This window comes from Elephas maximus, chromosome 2 (genome assembly GCF_024166365.1).
Source record: "Elephas maximus indicus isolate mEleMax1 chromosome 2, mEleMax1 primary haplotype, whole genome shotgun sequence".
Taxonomy (NCBI): domain Eukaryota; kingdom Metazoa; phylum Chordata; class Mammalia; order Proboscidea; family Elephantidae; genus Elephas; species Elephas maximus.
In genome coordinates, this window is record NC_064820.1 from 37,855,916 (window position 1) to 37,877,306 (window position 21,391).

General features: G+C 41.6%; 1 protein-coding gene across 3 annotated transcripts in view; it reads left to right on the forward strand.

The window, feature by feature from the left end:
- Positions 1-21,391, forward strand: part of NPR3 (natriuretic peptide receptor 3) — an 87,053-nt gene that overhangs the window by 17,052 nt on the left and 48,610 nt on the right. For all 3 annotated transcript variants that reach the window (XM_049861733.1, XM_049861713.1, XM_049861723.1), the window contains exon 3: positions 8,295-8,461. In XM_049861733.1, the coding sequence (XP_049717690.1) occupies positions 8,295-8,461 (167 nt within the window). The remainder of the gene's footprint in view (positions 1-8,294; positions 8,462-21,391) is intronic.

Sequence of the window (21,391 nt, forward strand, 5' to 3'; positions counted from 1 at the left end):
TAAGATTTTGATAAATATTGCCAAGTTGCTCTGTAAAGAGGTTATGCAGTTTATACCTGTAAAACAATGTATCTGATTGCCTGTTTTCCTACATCCTTGTCAGCCCTGCATCGTCTTTCTAATTATTTATTTGAATTTCTTTTTACATATCTAAGTCAAGTTTTGCAGTTTTCTTCAATGTCCTGTACCATTTTTGTAGGGGTCCCTGGGTGGCACAAACAGTTAAGGATGGTGAGACTTCATCTCACTTACTTTGAACATGTTATCAGGAGGGACCAATCCCTGGAAAAGGACATCATGCTTGGCAAAGTAGAGGGTCAGTGAAAAAAAGGAAGACCCTGAATGAGATGGATTGACACAGTGGCTGCACAAATGGGCTCAAACATAGTAATGATTGTAAGGATGGCACAGGATCAGGCAACATTTTGTTCTGTTGTACATAGGGTCACAGTAAGTCAGAACCGACTCAATGGCGCCTAACAGCAACAACACCATAGTTGCAACAGAGGCCAGGCAGTGGGTACTTTTAGGTGGACTTGAGTCAAGTATCTGTTATTGAGAAAGAAGGGAGAATGGACAGAGGGAGGCAACTGTTTGAATCTGTCACAGACCCTGAAGCACCTCTCCTGTGTGTGCTCTATGGTAAACAGAATCAGGTGGCAGCACTGTGACCTAGACCAAAGCTCTGGTGCATGTCATCAGCAAAGAGCCTTTACTAAGATTTTGTGCCCTAAGAATCAAATATATGTTCAGGAAAACCCTTAAACCTCCTTCCCTCGTTGTGCCTCCTCACACCAAATCCCTACACCCATCCTAGAAAATGGCCTCTATTTTAATCAATACTTAGTATTACATTAAAATATATGTATATATTTGATAGTGTGTCCATTTTTATTATTCACTAGATTGTTTGGTGTAGGTAAACACTCACAAAAATTCTGATTTTCCCAAATTATATTGCTGCAGAAATTCTGTGGTTATTATGGGGGAATTCAAGTGATAGAAATATGATTGAAAGAATAGGTTAAAAATATTTAAAGATGATATATATTGCTCTCTAGAGTCTTTAATAGCACCTATGGGCACTGGGTTTTTTTTTATGGGCATTATCGGAGTCCCCGCATGGGGCAAATAGTTAAGCGCTTGACTGCTAACCAAAAGGTTAGCAGTTTGAATCCACCCAGGGTCATCTTGAGGAAAGGCCTGGTGATCTCCTTGCAGGAAGAAAGGTCACAACCATTGAAAACCCTCTGGAGCACAGTTCTATCCTGAGGCACATGGGGTTCAAATGAATCAGAATTGACTTGACGGCAACTAGTCATTGGCATTATCCATTGACATTATTGTCTAAAAATGTAAGTTAGGTGGGAAGTTATTTGGGTAGTCTTCTCTGGGACTCTTAAGATTATTGTAGTGCTTTCCAGCCTTCCTGAGAAATCAGAGGGCAAAAATGAAGGTGAGAATAAAGCTATAGCAGAGTAAGTGATAGACACAAATTAAGTTAGTTGACTGGCTAACAATGGAAAAAATTACAGAAAAGCTGGGAGAGGAATTGAAATTTATCATGTTTGCCTATAAAAGTGATGTATGCCCATTTAGGTCAATTTGGAGCACAGAAAAAGAGTTCTCGCATACTCCTTCAACTGTACCAGTGGCTAAACAGCACCTAGGCACTTTCCTTTCCAATCTTTTTTCCGCTGCTGCTTTTGCTTGTAACAGCTTTGTCACCCCATTGTACATGCGGTTTTAAATCTTGGAAGGCCCCAAGCTCCTAACTAGTGTTTGGAGTCTGGCCTACTTTTGAATCCTGCTTTTACCACTGATTAGCTAAGGGACTTTAAGCACGTTAATCTCCTTGAGCCTCAGTTTCCTCATCTGTAAGATGGGGATCACACTTAAAACTTGCTCATAGAGTTGTTATGAGGATTAAAGAACGAAGGCAAAGCTGCCATGCAGAGCTGTGCACAATGGCATCGCCTGATACACTCGTGGGTGGAAGCAGACCAGCCTCGCCTGCGGCAAGGTGTAACACAGGCCACTTGAATGGGGTGAGGCAACGGGACCGGTGCTTTTCTCTTACTTAAACGACCTCCAGAGGTCAAGAGGCACAGTGCTGTGTGGCCAGCACAGGTAGGTGAACACTAGGCTTCGGTTTCTTGGATGGGTTCTATGATGTCTCAGTTACTCATTTACGTCACATTTAGGTCAGTTTGTTGTACTGTGGTGGCTTGCATGTTGCTGTGATGCTGGAAGCTACACCGCCCATATTTCAAATACCAGAAAGGTCATCCGTGGTGGACAGATTTCAGCAGAGCTAATTTGAAGATTAACCAATGAAAACCCTATGGACCACAACAGAATATTGTCTGATATAGTGCTGGAAGATAAGCCCGCTTGGTTGGAAGGCACGCAAAACACAACACTGCCTGCAACAACAGACTTGAACTTAATACCAATGATTGTGAAGATGGCACAGGACTGGGCAGCGTTTCGTTCTGTTGGACGTGGGATGGCCATGAGTTGGAGCTGACTCGAGGGAAACTAACAGGAGTGATATGTACTGGGTCCTCCATGAGTGCTGGGAGCTACAGTTATGCTAAGGCAGGCACCCCTTGCCAGTACCAGCTTCCTGGCCGCAGGATTGCTGAGCGCGCTGCTTGGTGCTGAGCAGATTATTTCCACTTTCACAGATACTCTGTACCTTCCTCACTCTAAACGCAAACCTGAGTCTCCATGACGCTTAAAACAAAGCACAGCGAAGCAGAACAAATCTGTTTCCCCTGGTCCTGAAACGACTGCAGAAAGTCACCTTCTCTATCCTACTTTTCACTAGCAAACTTCTTTATCCCTTACTCAGGACCGTGGTGAGAATATTCTGCATCTAGCACTTCTCTGAAAGTGCTCTTCTGAAGGTCACCAAGGACGTTTTCATTGCCAAATCCACTAGACTTACCACAGACTATGCCTTTATTCCTTTAAAGCGGTGTTGTCCGATGGAACTTTCTAGGATGATGGCTGTGTTCTATTCTGTATCGTCCGAAATGGTAGCCACTAGCCACTTGAGGAACTGAGTTGCAAATTTGATTTAATTTTAGTTAAATAGTTACACATGTCTCTAGCAGCTATTGTACCAGACAGCACAACTCTAGAGCATTGGCTATTGTTTGTTGTAGTAAGCTGCCATTGAGTCAGTCCCTGACTCATGGTGATCCCGTGCACAGCAGGATGGGACCATTGTGATCCATACGGTATTCACTGGCTGATTTTTGGAAGAAGATCACCAGGCCTTTCTTCCCAGTCTGTCTTAGTCTGGAAGCTCTGCTGAAACCTGTTCAGCATCACAGCAACACACAAGTCTCCTGATAGACAAGTGGTGGCTGCACGTCAGATGCCTTGGTTGTGAATTAAACATCTGTCTTTTTCTGGGAACCCTGTGCGCTTACATAGGGCAGTTCCACTCTGTCTTACAGGGTTACTATGAGTTAGAATCAACCCGACAGCAATGAGTTTAGGAGCCCTTGTGGTGCAGCGGTTAAGAGCTACGGCTGCTAACCAAAAGGTTGGCAGTTTGAATCCACCAGCTGCTCCTCGGAAACCCTAAGAGGCAGTTTTACTCTGTCCTATAGGGTCACTGTGAGTCAGAATTGACTTGATGGTAACAGATTTGGTATGGTTTTGGTTTGGTACACTGAGGTTTGGTGACCCAGCATCCTTGGCCTTTCTGTTAGCTCCTCCTCTGTCTCTTCTTACTCTTCCTGCTCACTAAAAATAGCATCCCCTTTTCCCACCCAGCTGGCCTGGGCTCTAACCGCAAGCTGCATAGAAATGACTCTAACACTGTCTCTAGCTCTCTTTCTTCTTTATGGCTTCAGAACACTAGAGCCACTGCCAGCAGGGAGTTGTCATTTGAGCTTCTGTAGTCACCTTCGATTTACCGTGACTCAAACTGAAACGATGACCATTTCCATGTTCACTTGACATCCTCCCGGCATGTAGCTACACTGTTTCTTTTAATGACAACCCGTTCTCCTTCCTTTTTTGGCGTCATCCTTGCTGTGCCTCCCTCGCTGCTTTCCCTCACTCCCTAACTGCTGTAGGGTCTTGAGATTTCTCTTGCATAGGATTAAAACAGTATTAAATATCTATTATTGAAAAATTGTTAAGTTCAGACACATATAAAAAAAAAGTAAAAAAAAAACAAAACAAAACTCCACCCATGAGTCTAACCACCCCGAGAATCATTTAAATAATTTTGGTGTATAACTTCCCACAGATAGCCTCTTATAACCTTTTGCCTGGATTAGTGCGGGCTGTGAACCTTCCGTGTCTCCCCAGTCTAATCCATGAATATTTCCCAGGGCATGATTCTGATCATGTCACTCTGCTGTTCCGCTCATAAATCTTCAGAGGCACCCAGTTGTCTACGGAATTAAATTTGTCCTTGCTGATGGGACATCATGCCAAGCCGATCTCTGCTTTCCTAGCATTCAACAGGACACACTGCAGAGAAGAGATGCCCATAAAAGCAGGACGTCACTATTTGTTATGGTTGTGCATAGATAGCTATGTAGCTTGACTTAAATTTATTAAGCACTATCATTTCTGTTAAGGAGCCATGGTGGTGCAGTGGTTAAGTGCTTGGCTACTAACTGAAAGGTCAATGGTTCGAACTCATCCGGTGGATCTGTAAGAGAAAGACCTGGCTATCTGCTCCCGTAAAGATTACAGCCTAGAAGACCCTCTGGGGCAACAACAAAATCATTTCCATTATTTTTCTAGGGGAAGTTTTCTAGAAAATAAAACTCCAAAGCTATAATCTTTTAGCCTATGGTAGGTAGATTTATTGTATTGGATTTTACCTTTTTCAAATAAAAAAAAAATTGTTTCCCCATTTTAGTAACTGAGATAGTTGCTATTTCTAGTTCTAGATGTTCTTCCTAGTTGTTGTTATTTGCCCTTGAGTTGGCTCTAACTCATGGTGACCCCATGCGCAACAGAACAAAACATTGCCCAGTCCTGTGTCATTTTCACGATTGTTGGTATGCTTGAGTCCATTGTTGTGGTCACCGTGTATTTTGGGTGCTTTCCAACCTAAGGGTGCTCATCTTTCAGCACTGTATTGGACAAGAGTTTGTTGTGATCCATAGTGTTTTCATTGGCTAATTTTCAATAGTAGATCTCCAGGTCTTTCTTCCTAGTCTTGGTCTGGAAGCTCCACTGAAACTTGTTCATCATGGTGACCCTGCTGGTATTTGAAATACCAGTGGCATAGCTTTCAGCATCACGAAAACATGCAAGCCACCACAGTATGACAAACTGACAGACGAGCGGTGGACTTTCTGGTTACACAGCATAAAACTTACATGGTTAAGTATTTCTCCTCTTGTGCCCCTGGAGAGACCTCTTCCCTGGAGCCGAGAAACTCGGACCCTCTTTGCCAAAGAAACATGGTTCCCACTGAGCCTTGACTCCTTGCGTCAAATAAAAACGAATCAATATATATTTTTGCATGCCTATAAGGACTCGATGGCACTGGTTTTTTTTTTTTTTTTTTATAAGGAACGGGTTCCTCCACAGGACGAAGATGTTCTGGATGGTCTTGGAATTTGGGGCCTTCCTGTCAAACGGGTTCAGTCGCCTATCAAAGACTATCTTGTCTGGTCATGGAGCGCCCTGCCATATTGCCCCTGGCTGGTGGCAGCACCGCCTAGCTCACTCATTCTCTGCACGTAGACGTGGTGACTGCTCATGCTGTGGCCTCGGTGTCTGGGAGACTTCAGCTGGGAGGAAGAGAACTTTGTCGGGTTTTGTTTGGTGGCTTGAAATTTAATCTTGTGCTCATTGAAGAGCTGATCTAGTCCCTCATGAATTCTGTCCTTAGCTCCATCTTGTTTATCTTTTAACAGCTCCCTGGCACACAGTGAGCAATTAATAAATGGTAGCTATTATTGACTATATAGATACCTCCACAGACAAATCCTTTGTCTCTGTCCTTTCTCATGTCCAGGCTGAGGTTCCCAGCTGCCTACTGGCTGTCATACACATTTGCACCTTTGCCTGTGCTGTGGGCTCTGCCAGGCATGGCTTCTACCCCCTCTCGTATTAAAATCCTATTCACATATTTAGGACCAGTTAATGTCTCCTCCTCACATGAAATCTTTCCCCCCGTTGAAGCTCATTTCTTCTTCCTCCACACTCTGCATAGTTTCTTTGAAGCCCCCTCCCCCTGCCCCACTCCCCAAGTAAGTTGTTAATCCTACCCTGTAATACTTTTCAGTTGTTTGCATGTCTGTGTCCAAGTCCCTCTCTTGAAGGTGGTGGAGGCTGTTCCGGCATTTGTGATGCCCACTGTGGCTATCACAGAACCTTGCATAGTTGTACATAGTTAACTAACATTGAGGCATTGGTGGTCCAGTGGTAGAGTTGTTGCCTTCTATGTGAGAGACCCAGGTTCGATTCCTGGCCAGTACACCTCATGCATATCTACCAACCATCTGTCAGTGGAGGGTTGTGTGTTGCTATGATGCTGAACAGGTATCAGCAGAACTTCCAGACTAACAGGGACAAGGAAGAAAGGCCTGGTGATCTACTTCTGAAAATCAGCCGATGAGAATCCCATGGCTCACAATGGTCCGATCTGCAAGCCATCATGGGGCTGGTACAGGACTGGACAGTGTTTTATTCTGTTGTGCACGGGGTCTCTCTGAGTTGGGGCTGACTGGACAGCAGCTGACAGGAGTTGATGTTTGTCTGATTAAAGCTATGATAGAAGTTTCAAAGCCACCAGGCCTTCGCTTCACTTCTGTAAGAATAGGGTGAGTGTTGCGTGGTCTGGGCAAGCTCTTTGAGCTTGAAGGGTCTGTTGCGAACTGGGGGCTCCCAGTGAACAAATGACTCAGTAGTGTGAGTTCCTTGTTGTATTTTCAGAGATATTCAGGAATCATAATGATAAGTTAGAGAAAAAACTGCTTTTTTTTTTTTTTTTGGGTCAAAAGTTAAATCCATTGCTGTTGAGTTGATTCTGACTCATAGCCACCCTATAGGACAGAGTAGAAGTGCCCCCACAGGGTTTCCAAGGCTGTAAATCTTGACAGAGGAAGATTGACACATCTTTCTCCCACAGAGGGGCTGGTGGGTTCAAACCGCTGACCTTTTCGTTAGCAGCTGAGCACTTTAACAATTGCACTACCAGGGCTCTGTGGTCAAAAGTTTGAGGTCAGTATTTTCTTTTGGAAACCCTGGTGGTGTAGTGGTTAAGTGCTACAGCTGCTAACCAAAAGGTCGGCAATTCAAATCCACCAGGCGCTCCTTGGAAACTATGGGGCAGTTCTACTCTGTCCTATAGGGTCACTATGAGTTGGAATCAACTCGACGGCAATGGGTTTGATTTTTTTATTTCCTTTTTGGGCTCTACAGGCCTTGTGTTTTCTCAAAAATAAATTCTCATGCACGTGATTTGCCTTCGCTCTTGTAAAAGGGAGGGCTGGGCAGTAGTGGGATGCTCGGCTTCTCCACGCCTGGCTTTCCTCGTTGTAAAACAGAGAGGTAACAGTACCTGCGTCACTGGGTCTTGGGAGGATTAAATGAGTTTATACATAGAATGTGCTCAATGAAATACTTTTATTATTATTCTATGATGTATGTGCTCAGTGTATGAGCAATTTGTATTATACTGTTGATGCACTGATGAACACTGTCCAGTGAAGAATTTTCCTGATGCTTCCTGCACAAGAGTGATACAAATGCTCAAGTTAACCTAAACTACCTTCACCTTGAAGAGCTTGGAAGAAGATCAATAATCTATAACTTTTTTAACAGCACCAACTTTATAATATTTGTGTATACCCGTTGCAGTAGGTAACTGTATCCTGCCATTCAACAGCTACATCAATCAGGCTTATTATGTGCCCCAGGAACAATGTGGTTCACATCTACAATTGATTGTAGGCATTAAAAAGTAAGCTTGAATAGAACGAAATAAACACATACTTCCTCTTCCTGTGCTGCTGCAGTTCTAGCGGGCTAAAAATTGCAGTTATGTGGTTGTTAGGAGGCAATTACCTCAATAGTGCTTTTCTTTCACTCTCGCATTTCAAAGGACACATGTCCAAAGAGCCCTCTTCTCCTTTAAGGATCTTGACATTGTCACATTACACCCAAGTGCAAAACTATGACAATACCTCTTGCCCCGGCTGCCAAAAGTAACATGCAGGGACATATTGCACTTGAAAAGGGATAATTGTCCCTTTACAGCGACTGGCTTGGAATTATAAATATTTTTATTTCTCCTGTAGGAGATGGCTCGTGGAAGCGAGGAGACAAACACGACTTTGAAGCTAAGCAGGCATACTCATCCCTCCAAACAGTCACTCTACTGAGGACAGTGAAACCTGAGTTTGAGAAGTTTTCCATGGAGGTGAAAAGTTCTGTTGAGAAACAAGGACTCAATGAGGAGGATTACGTAAGTGCTTGATTATGAGCCTAGACCTTCAGCATCCTGAAAACAGTCTTCTAATTAAATCAAAGGTGACAACGTGTCCCATTCTGAACCATTCAAAAATTCCTAGGTTCAGGTCTGCATGTTGCTGTTGCCTTCTGTGTGTGTGTGTGTTTTTTTTCTGACCAGTTTTTCTTCCTCCCTCCCCCACTCCCATCCACCCGCACCCTTTACTTACTCTTCTCCAGCTGCTGCAGGAAGGAAAATTGCATTTTGTGGGTACTTGGGGGAACACTGCGATGATGTCTGTATACTTCCATCTGCCTATCTGGCTAGGAGGCTGTTGGGGGAGAAGATGGATAAAGGAGTGTCAACATTTTGCATGCCTATTTTTTCCAAAGCTTGATGGCAGAAAGTATTTTGGTTTTTAGAAGGCTCTTTCTTTAATTAAGAAGTGCTGCTGGAGCAGTGGTTAAGCGCTTGGTTGCTAACCGAAAGGCTGGCGGTTCAAACCCACCAGGTGTTCTGAGAGAAAAAGATGTGGTAGTCTGCTTCCGTAAAGATTACTGCCTTGGAAACCCTATGGGGTAGTTCTACTCTGCCCTATAGGGTCATTGTGAGTAAGAATTGACTTGATGGCAATGGGTTTTTCTTTTGGCAACCTAGTTTAATGACTGGCCTATTCCTTGTTGTCGTCGCTGATGTTATCCCCTTCTGCTTCAAGTTGCTTCCTACTCAAGTATTCCAGGGCTTTCCATACCATTAGTGCTATTGTTACTGATACATTTTCTAAGGGTGGACTAGAATCAGAAGCATAGATGAGGCTAAGGATATTTCTTTAAACAGAGGTACTCATCTACTACGAGTGGCAGCAAAGGCAGCTGACCACATCTCTCTTGGTGCCATTGTTCCATCATTCCAGCTGCCTCTGGTACCCTTTGCTGTGTTGCTGCTTCTCACTTCTGCAAATCCTTTTTCCAAGCAAGACGAGTGGCGAGGCACTTGGACCAGGTGGGTGGGTGCACTGGTTTTTGAAACTGTTCACTCCACAGTGTCTGACACAGAAAAGGGGGCACCTTTTTCATGATGGGTATATGGCTTGGACGGTCCCTGCCCAAGGTAGATGATGACCAGCTTCCTAAGATATGGTTACTTCCAAACAGGGCTTCTTCCAATTTTTTCACTTAAAGTACCTCAGAGTACTAGCATTGCCCTCAGACGACCTGCCTTCAGAGCCTGGGTCCAGCGCTTCCTAGCTGTGTGATCCTGGGCAAATCACTCAGTCTCCCTGACCCAGTGTGGTGTTGTTGGAAGGATTATAGATAATCTGTCTGAAGCATTTAGCTCTTGCCCTGTCATATAGTTGGAACTCAATAAGTGGTACCTCTCTTGTATTATTGTTGCTAGATTAACCCCAAAACCAAACCCGCTTCCATCAAGTTGATTCTGACTCACAGCAATCTGAAGGACAGAGCAGAACCGCCCCACAGGGTTTCCAAGGCTGTAATCTTTACAGAAGCAGACCACCACATCTTTCTCCCACGGAGCAGGTGGTGGGTCCGATCTGCTGACCTTTCAGTTAGCAGCCAAGTGCTTTGACCACTGTACCACCAGGGCTCCTGTTATGAAATTATATCTATCTTTTTTATAGGAATTTTCTATCAGATGACATACAGAGTCTTAAAACATACTTATTAATGTTTTCAATATATACATATACATAAAAACATATGTGTATATATTATATACACATCATTTAAATGCCTTTTGGCATTCTAAATCAGTAACAATCCAATAAAAATATAATGCAAGTCACAAGTGTGAGTCACGTATGTAATTTAAAATTTTCTAGTTGGCATATTGAAAAAGTGAAAAACCAAACCAAAACAAAACACAAAACCACGCAGTTGAGATTAATATTAATAATATACTTTATTTAACTCAATATATAAAAATGTTATCTCAACATTTAATCATTGTTGAATCAAGTAGAAATTAGAGCTTGTAATAATTACTTAATCTAGTTCTGAAGATGTGTCTGTCTTTAATATTCATGAGTGTTTATCAGGTAAGTTTAGACATGTGGTCGTGATGAGTATAGAAGAGCAAAAAAAGGTAATCAAGGAACAAGGAGCCAGGTGTGGCTGGGCCTTGCAGGTACTAGAAAACAAACAAACAAACCCGTTACCTTCGAGTTGATTCCAACTCATAGCTACCGTATAGGACAGAGTAGAACTGCCCCGTAGAGTTTCCAACCAGTGGCTGTTGGATTTGAACTACTGACCTTTTGGTTAGCAGCCAAGTTCTTAACCACTATGCCACCAGGGCTCCAGACTGTAGATGCTAGACCTAGATCTAATATAGGAGATGCTTAGCAAGAGCAGCAATGGCTTATAGTCTACACTCTGGGGCTCATCTCTTTTCTAGGTCTTTCTGCTTCTCTTATTTCTACTAATGGATTGTCTCATCTATCTGCTTAGAACTTCAGCCCAAGAAATCGGTCATGACCTCTTTAACCTCTGCTATTGATCTCAAATCCAGAAACACTGGTGTATTCTCTTACTAGTTCTAAAATTTATTTATTGCATAAAATTTATCATGCACTTTCTAAACAATCACATGACCTGTGAAGAGTAACAATTCTATCTTTTCAATTCTTAATACTTCTAATTAATTAATGAATCCATTTTGTACTGGCTAGAACCCCAGTACAACATTGAATATAAGCAGTGGTCGTGGGCATCCTTGCCTTGTTCTTAATGGAGAGCATCTAACATTTTACATTTTAAGCATGTTGTTTGCTGCGGGGTTCTTGGGAGGGAGTCTATTAAATTATGGAAGTTCCCTTTTATTCTTTGTTTGGAACTTTTTTGGGGGGGCAAAGTGACACCTTTTACTAGGATAGCTGAAGCAAAAATAGCATAACAAGCATCATGATCTCCACGATAGAAGTTAAGGGAAGGAGTTGGACACAGATTTTTATTGTAGGCATTACAAATTGCATGATAGCCCTATTCCATTTCATATATGTTAGTAGTCAGAATCACCTTAGCATATTGTCAGCAGCCTTGGAAATTTATGATCTGCTCCAAATGCAAAAAGTTTAAAACTTTAAATTTTTTACAAAGTTATACTGATGGGATGGCAATGATGTTTTTTAGGAAATTTATTCTTTTTCATTTTTAACTTACCAAGCTTTGACGAATTAACATAACTTTGTTTCTACAAAATTGATCTCCCCTCTTTCTCCTCTCCCTCTCTATCCCTTGCCCCATCTCTTTTTTTTAAATGAAATTTTCATTGAGATAATTGCATATTTACATGCAGTTTTAAAATAGAATATGGAGAGATCCTTGTATACTTTGCTCAGCTTCCCCCAGTGGTAACATTTTGGCAAATGATTAGACAATGTCACAGCCAGGATACTGACACTGATGTAATCCGCCAACCTTACTTAGATTGCCCCAGTTTTACTTGTACTTGTGTGTGTGTTAATTTTATCACCCATGTAGGTTTGGGTGTTGAATTTTGTCAAATACTTTTTCTACATCTCTTGAGATAATCAGATTTAAAAAGTCTATTATAATGTGATCTGTATTGCTAGATTCTTCTAATTTTAGCCATCTCCGTATGTCTGGATTAACTCGGCCTGTCTCTGTCTCAAGACTTTCGAGCTTTTCGATCCCCAGCTCATATTTGGAGAATGTAATAATGGTCGAACCTACCCACACTTGCCTTGGTGGAGCTTTTCAGGCTGGGTTGTCTCAAAGGTTATTGGTATCCTGTGGAATAGCTTTTCTTGGGTCAACTCTTCACTCCTATTTCATGTGCATGTGTGTGGTGTGATAGAAGATAGGGTTACTGAGAGCTGTGCTGTGAAAACAAGGGAAACTTTCTATGACACAATAGGTGCAATAGTAGGCTCAAACATACCAACGCTTGTGAGGATGGTTCACAACTAGGCGATGTTTCATTCTGTTGTACATGGGCTTGCCATGAGTCAGAACTGACATGATGGCAACTAACAACAACGGAGGTATGCTATCATTGTAGCTATGGGTGTTGCATGACTTGTACTTGTCTGGTTATTAGTATATATATCTTATGACAGTGTCTCCTCCATTCCCATGAGTAATATAATAATACTTTTATAAATACATTTGTCCTCTTACTCTTGAACTTAGTGGAAGTCCATGTCTTTCTGATCCATCATGTTTTTAATGGGGCCTAATGGCCAAGTGGATCCCTGGTGGCACAGTGGTTAAGAGCTCAGCTACTAATCAAAAGGTCAGCAATTCAAATCCAGCAGCCGCTCTGTAGAAACCCTATGGGACAGTTCTACTCTGTTCTGTAGGACCACTATGAGTTGAAATTGACTTGATGGCAGTGATGTTTTTTTGGTTTGTTTGTTAAAGGCCGGAATGGTTTTGGTAATGGCCACCATTGGAGGCAGCATAACTGTCTTACTTACCTGCTACTGCTATAACAAAAAATACCACAAGTGGGTGCGTTTAAAGTACAAAAATTTATTGTCTCACAGTTTTGGAGGCTAGAAGCCCAAATTGGGGCATTGGCTCTATGGGAGGGTCCCTTCTTGCCCGTAGCCAGGGTGTCCCTTGGCAGCCTTTGGCTTGTAGAAGAATCTTCATTTGGTGTCCACCTTCCCGTTATGTCTGTTTCCATGTCTATTCTGCTCTTTTTATAGGATACCATTCAGAAGGTTAGGTTTAGGTCCCACCCTAATCTGGTATGACCTCATTAAGTAATAAAAGAAAACCCCTATTTTCAAACAGGTACAGCGGTTAGGACTTAAACATAACTTTTCAGGGGATACAATTCAATCCATAGCAATAGCCTAGTAGTGAAATATGCAGGCTTGGGTTTCCAAGACCTGACTGCCTCTTACTATTCTTATCTTAGGCATGTTTCTGAAACTCTGTGCCTTAGTTTACTGACTATAAAATGGGGATGATAATTTTTAAGCAACAGATTGTTGAAAGAATTTAAGAATTGCACATAAATACTATTTAACACAATGCCAGGCGCTTATTAAGTATTCAATGGGTGGTAGCTATTATTTCCCTTACTGTTGTTTCTTATACTGCAGATCAGCGTGTATGACTGCATGCATAACGCCTCTCATGCCCCTTACTCATTCCTCAGGCATAAATAGCACTTCCTCAGGACACCCTCTCCTGAAATCCCAGACTATCTTGAGGCACTCTGCTCCTTTCCATCAGAGCACATCTCTCAGGTAGTAATTACACATCCACGTGGGGATTTCCTAATTAATTTGGTTTTTTTTTTTCCTCCCCTAGGCTCTAAACTCTGTGAGTAGAACCACGTCTGTTTCTGCTTGCTGTTGTATCCCTTTAATGTGTGCTTGGCACATAGGAAACACTCAATAAAAGCAAGTTATTATTATTGTGGCGTCCCTGAGTGGTGCAGATTGGTTAATGAGTTCGGCTGGGAACCAAAAGGTTGGTGCTCGAGTCCACCCAGAGGCACCTTGAAAGAAAGGTCAGGCAATTTCCTCCACAAAATCAGCCATTGAAAAACCCATGGAGCACGGTTCTACTCCAACACATATAGGATCACCATGACTTAGAGTTAACTTGATGACAACTGGTATTATTATTGTGCTTTTTATTCTTGTTATTATTGAATTACAAGGACATTGAATCCAACCCCCTTTATGAACAGTGGTGGAAACTGAGGTCGGCAGGGAGAGGAGGCCCGTCAAATGTTACTTGTAGATTGAAGTCAGTACAAGAAGATTGGGTGAAGATGGAGGTGCCTTGACCTTTTCAGACACATAAGACCAGGTGTTTGGTTTCACTTATATTGTGGGAGATGGTGTTGGGGAATAGTAGTGGTGTTTTACAATGGGGTTCTGAAGATTACTTGGAGGTCATCAGAAATCTAAAGTTTAGAAGTAAAGCATCACTGAGGAGGGTCCCTGAAGTATCAGTGGACGCTAGCATGGCTCAGGCAAATTTTTGCCAAGTGCCTGCCTGGCCTTCTCTGGTGATTTTTACTGGGTCACCCACAGGTGCGGTGGCTCTCACTCAAGGGCGTCTTACGGAGGTGGTTGGCTTCTACCCCGCGAGTGCGTCCAATTCCAGAGCACTGGCATTTGGTTTGAGAATGCACTGTGTGGCGGCCAAGCCAAGATTAGATGCATCCCCTGACTCCTGGTTCAGTGACTTTCTTTTTCCACTACATCAGTCTGACCCTTTTTTAATAACAAAGTGCCCAGTATGGGGGCGAACCCATGACCCTGAGATTAAGTGTCTTAGGTTTTACAAGTGAGCCTGGCAGGCAGCAAAGGCTGAAGTGTTTTCTTCCTTTCCCTGTACCTCTGCAGCCCAAATGCACACTTTTGTGTCTCTTTACTCTTTCACACACTTGACAAAGGCTAGCCAGGGCTCTGTTTCCTCTTCCTCTGCAGCAACCTGTTCTCCCTGTTTTTTTCTGAAGTATAAACCATCATTTCCTTGATTGTCAGACGCTGTTGGTTGAGTGCAGCAGGGAGCATGACTGTGAACTTGATCTTGACAACGGAGTGATCCCATCTGGGGTGGGATCCTCATCACCTAAAAATACTCAAGTAGATACATAAATATCCATGTCCACGAGCTTTGGGGAGCCCAAGGCTGCTGAATTTCTGTACCACATGGACATAAAATATCAGGCAGCTTGGTCTAAAGCACTCTGCTGTTGATGGTACTGACAGAGTCTGGACAACTTATAGAAGACCAAAGGTGGCACATAATGGGAAAATACTCATGTTCCCAGAGAAATGACATCAAATGGAGTGAAATCACATATATTAGTTCTTTTTTAGTAGGAAGCTTTTTTCAAATATATCCAAATGTCTGTGATTTCCTTGTCTATTTGAGTAGGTGAGGGTTTCTTGACCCATAGTCCATTAACTTTATAATTGTGTACAAATTTTTTGTGTAAATGCACACGTGTATATTTCTGGAGAGAAGGGTCATAACCCCTCCTCTGATTCTTAATAGTGTCAGTGGAGTAAAACGTGAAGACCATTGAACTAGACCATGACAGGCCGGCGTACCATTTGCCCAGTTATCGTCCCGAGCCCTGTTTATTCACGTGGATAAGATACAACATTGTGCATAAGGGTTGCATTGAAAAATCATTCCTCTGGAAGAAACTGGAGAAACATCTAACAGCTCTATTATTGCCTTATTATCTTACATTCTAAAGTCACTCGATTTATTCCTGAGAAGAAAGAGATGTTCATGTATTCATTCACTCATTCTGGACTAGGGAGCCAGCCCAGCCTTTCCAATTCCTAGTATTTTCACATTATGTGTTTGAGAGGTAGATTTAAATTTGACCCTACTACTGTTTCTCAGGTTAGTCTGAGCCAACATTGGAGACATCTTTTCACTCCTGGCAGTCTCTCTGGCTTCTGGGCCCTGTAATTCCCACTCTTGGCCTTGACCCATTCTTCCTATTGTGTTTGGCACTTCTGAGACCCATTCACTGCCTGGCCCTTTAACAGTTGGCTCTGACCTTGAGTGAAGCTCACCTTCTTTCCCTGACGTTATTGTTGTAGAAATCAAAACAATACATGGCTTTTTAGAGCGAAAGGGCCCAATACGATGAATGAAAAAAAGTCACACTGAATTAAAAATATTCATAGTACTCTAAGAGTTATAGACAAAGATGAATTTGCTCTTCTGCCCTTCTCTGCTCCTGACTCTCGTTCCTTAGAAGCAACCGTCATTTTTTGTCTGCTTCTTCTGCTGTTTCCCTCCATATTCCTAAAATGTTGTTGTTGTTAGGTGCCGTTGAGTTAGTTAAGACCCATAGCGACTCTTTGTGTAAAAGAACGAAACACTGCCCAGTTCTGTGCCTACAATTCCTAAAATAGTTTATTTCTATTGCTGCTTTTAATATTAAAACTTTTGATGTTACCTCTTGATTTTTTTAAGTAGAAAAAGATTTAACTCTTTTACATCCTCTTCCTCTGCCAATACTTCCTTTTTCTCCATCCTCCCAGTATTTTTCTAACATAGTTTTTGGTTGAAGATACATTAAAAAAAAAAAAAAATTGAAGAAAAGCAAAACAAAACTTCTGTTCATAGCTTTTGTTATTATGGTCATAGGAATATTATTTACAACTGAACCATGTATTGTTCTATGATACTTCTTTTCCTGTGTAGCTTTTGTGTCTCTGAAGTCGATAATTGCTTTGGTTTTTTATTTGCTTTCATGTAGTTCTCATCGTTTCACTCTCATTCTCTCAGTCAAACATTTTAGGTAATGATGTTAAAAAAAAATTTTTTTTTGAGCCCTTTGTCTTTCTGCTCCAGTTTGAGTAGTTGCTTTCTTCAACTTCAGCCTGGAAATTTCCACAGTTCTCTCCTGTGTTAAATCCCCTTTTTCACAGATATCAGATCTTCTTCTTGAATTTTATCTTCATTTCAAAGGAGGACGAGGACACGAGTGGAAAATCTTTTGAGACATTGCATATCAGAAAGCACTTTGTTTTATCCTTGTATTAATTTAGCTGGGTATAAAATTTTAGTTGGAAGATTATTTCCCCTCAAAATTTTGTTTTCATTGCTCTGTTGTTTTGTAGCTTTGGGTATTGCCACTCTGATTGTCCATCTTTTTCATGTTACTTTATTTTTCTCTATCTCTAGAAGGTTTTAGTTTTTTCTCCTTATTCCAGATTGTATCATTCAGGGTCTAGTCAGGAAAACAGAGCCTACACCAGGTAATTCAACAGAAGGAATTTAATAGGAGAAATAAACTTTAAAGTGTGGGAAGAGCTGAAATGCCAAATGGAGCAGTAAGGTGAGCCAGAGGTTAGAAACGGCAAAAAACTATTACCACCCTATGAGCTGGAAGGACCAGGGAAGAGGTAGTTTTACCAGTGTCCAGAAGCTAGGGCTGGCTACAGGAGCTAGAAGCATGGAGAAAATGCTGTCTCTGCTAGAGATACTACCCAAGGTAAAGAGAGAGGGGGAGAAATGTTCTGACTTCTCCTCCTGCTGCATCCAACCCTTTGCCAGTGCTTCTTGTTGGCCGAATTAGCCAGAAGTCAGCTGACATGGAGATGCAGCCTTCAGGAGTCATCCTGCTATGATAAAGAGCAGAGCAGATCAGAGGTAGGGAAGGAGATGAATTGAAGACCAAGTAGCCAGACAATTGGCTTACCAATATTCTGAAATTTGACAATGATGTGCCTTGGTCTAGGTCATTTTTAGTCTTTGCACTGGACTTTTAGATTTCTCTTTCCGGAAATTTTTAAGTTGATGTTCACTTTCCTCAGTTGTCCTCTAATTTTCTCTCATATCTTCCAGCTCTGCCTTTTTGTTTTATTTTCTCAGGGATTGCCTCAACTTTATCTTCCAAACTGTCTATTGAATTTTTAATTTCTGCTACTGTATTTTTAATTTATAAGAACTCACTCTTGTTCTATGAATGCCCCCTTTTTAAAAATAGAACCACGATCTTGTTTCCTGGATGCAATAACTTATCTCTCAGAGTATACCCCTTCACTGATTTTAGAATATGCTTTTGTCACATTGTAACACCTCTAAAATTGAAATTTATGTTATGACTGGTGGGTTGTCATAATTTAAGAGGTAGAATCTTTTCTTTATAAGGATACGTAAAACAAAGGTGCATCTTATAATCCTGGTGTCTTACATACGTTGAAAAAATTTTTTTTCTGTTTTCTTCTATTTCCTGCATTGCCTATTTCTTCCAAGTTCCCTTTTTGGGGGGGGAGGGGGACTATCAATTTTGATCTCTTTCTCGTTCATATTAAAGACTTCTCTTAAATAATTTTTGGTAATCCTTAGGTGCCTGTTTAAGAGTGAGCCATTAAAGAGCTCTCTAGAAAATGTGCTTATGAGTAAACTTACCTAGTGGTGGATTTTACTGTAAGTTAATAAGTTGTCCAGCTAGCTTTTTCAATGGAGGATGCCAAATATGATTATCTGTAGGTTGTTTCTTCCAGGTTGGTCAGTTTCACTAAAGAATTATCCTTCAGTTCCCTTCTTGAGAGTCATAAAACCAAAACACCAAACCCGTTGCTGTTGAGTCAATTCCGAGAGTCAAAAGGCTACCCTATATTCTGGGAGCCCAGGGAGGGGGAGTCTCACCTTTAGAATTGCAGACTTTTCACTTAAACATCATCTTCAGGTTTATGCTTCATCCAGTCTCCAGCTGTGCCTGGTACCCTCCTGGTCTTTGCTTCAAGATCTTCAGACAATAAATCTCTGGTCTTCTGCCTTGATGGAAAGGGGCAGTTTCTTGTTTGTGTAAGGTTGGGGAGGAGATCTGACTTTTAAGTGCTCTATTTACAGACTTTCAGCTAATCCTCTTACTGTTAATCCCACTGCATCCTCACCTCCAGAAGTAACATGTGTCTTCATTTCTTGAGCCTCCAGACTTGAAGGACTTTGCTTCTTGTTGGTGTTCCCTGCCTGTCTCTTGTGGACACTTAGGTTTTAGTTTCTCACGTCTGTTGAGTCGGTTACCCCTTTCTAACTTCCAGGATTTTGTTGACATTTCTTATCTATTATTTCCTTCCAATATATGCTCTTTCCACTTGTAGGTTTACATAAAAAAAGATTCCCTTATTGTCGGTTAAGATTTTTAAATTTTAGAGAGAGTATGTGTTTAAATCTCAATGGCAGTGGGTTTTATGTGTTTAAATATGGAGCCTCTGGGTGGTACAAATGGTTAAGCTCTTGGCTACGAACTGAAAGATAGGTGGTTCAAATCTTCTCAGAAGCGCCTTGGAAGAAAGACTGGGTGATCTGCTTCTGAGAGATCATAGCCATTGAAAACTCTATAGAGCACAGTTCTACTCTGAAACACATGGGGTTGCCATGAGTTGGAATTGATTCAATGGCAACTGTTTTTGTTTTGTTTTTTAATGTGTTTAAATGGTTGTGATTTACTGGAAGTCTCTTCTGGATTGTTGAATCTCAATATCAGGCATGTGTCCAAAGATGGCAGTGCCATCTTTTGTAGGTGAGAGATCATCTTCTTATCTTTAAAACAAGGAATGGAGGGGCAAAGACAGAGAGAGTGTGTGCGAGTCCCAAATGTGCTAGCTTCTTTAAAAGTCCCCATTTGGTTCCAGTTTTCCTTCTTGGGGCTACTTTGTCTTGATTTACTAGGTCAGTGCCTATCTTCTTACCCTCACAGACACGCAGACACGCCTGTCTTCTGTGATTGTTTAGAAACCATTGCACACAGGCAAAGTACAGTAACAATAACACACACATTAAGAAAAGAGTTGTTCTTTTACAAGTTCGAGGTGCAATGGTTAAGTGCTCAGCTGCTAACCGAAAGCTGGTGGCTCAAACCTACCTAGTGGCTCCACAGGTGATCTGCTTCTGTAAAGATTAAAACCAAAAAACCCATGACCTTCATGTTGATTCCGACTCATACAGACCCTATAACCTAGAAAACCTGTAGGGCAGTTCCACTCTATCACATGGGGTTGCTGTCCGTTGAAACTGACTCAATAGCACCTAACAACAGAACACATGAAGACTGGTTTACTTTGTGTCCAGGGTTAAATGGTTTTCTTTAATATAGCTCTTCACCAACTTCATTTAAAAACTATTCTTTTGTACATATGTAGGAAAATCATCTACGAAACCTGCGGCCAGTGTAAGTAGAATTTTAGGTTTTAAAGTAGATTTTTTAAAGCCAAGTTGGTTGGTTTTAAGATTTAAAAAATGGGATATTTGCATAAAAATAATTGTAGAAGATGTTTGGGCCCTGGCAGAATATTTGTAATTGACCTTAATGCAATGGTAGCAATTTTACACCCTTCCTATAATCTGTTAGAACTCTTTTAGTGTAAAACAAACAAACAAACAAAAAACTTGGAACAACATTTAGGACTTGAGCTCTTTTAGAAAGCCCCAACATGGGGTCCAGTTGCCTTCCAACGTAACCTTCCAGAGCAGAGAGCATTCCTCTGCCTATGATCCACTCCCTCATAAGCTCTGATGGTGCAGACAGCAACGTTCTAGGGCCAAAGGCTAACCAGCCTGAAAGGAGCTGTAGGGAAGCAGAGCTCTTGACCATGGACTGCTGGGGACTTGCCTGGTGGGCTTTGGCTGAACAGGCCCGTGGCCAGTTTCTTCTTAGAACTTCAAAACCAGAGATTTGGACCACCACTTCAAGGGGCTTTTCCATTTCCAGGTTTCTGTTATTATATGAGTCCCTGGGTGTCGCAAAGCTTTAAGAGCTCAGGTACTAACTGAAAGGTTGGATGTTCGAGTCTACCCAGAGACACTGGGGAAGAAAGGCCTTATAATCTACTCTTCCCCCAAATCAGCCATTGAAAACCCTGTGGAGCAGAGTTCTACCCTTACACACGCAGAGTCACCATGAGTCAGAATTGACTCGACAACTTTTTTTTTTGTTATCACACGTTAAGAGTATTTTCTAAGTTTAGTCTTAATTTAGAGACTGCATTTCATTGTCATTACCTGGGGGTGGAATTTACTTATCCTGTATTGAAAGATCACAGTGTAACAATTTTCACAACTTCCTCTCCCTGGCATTTTAGGGGAATTGTCTTACAATAAAATATTCTGCTGCTTGTAATATTGCATCAGAAAATCTCTTGGAAATTTGTTTTACTCCAGCTTTAAAAAAAAAAATTTTTTTTTTTTTATTTTTAAATACAAAAGACCAGCTTTTTTTCAGCTTCAATTAGTCACCACTCTATGGCGTGTAAGTTTTGTACATGCAGAACCCTGCCTTGTGTATACAAATTGAGTAATTGCAATGTCGTGTGTCCTGTTTGCGTTTACAAAGACACAGCTGCAAGTATAGTTTGGCAAACACAAAATCAGAGCCTAGCTTTGAAGAGTGGACCAGGATTGTTTTAGCATTTCCCTGGTTAATCTCAGAGATGGCCTTGTTTTTGGTCTA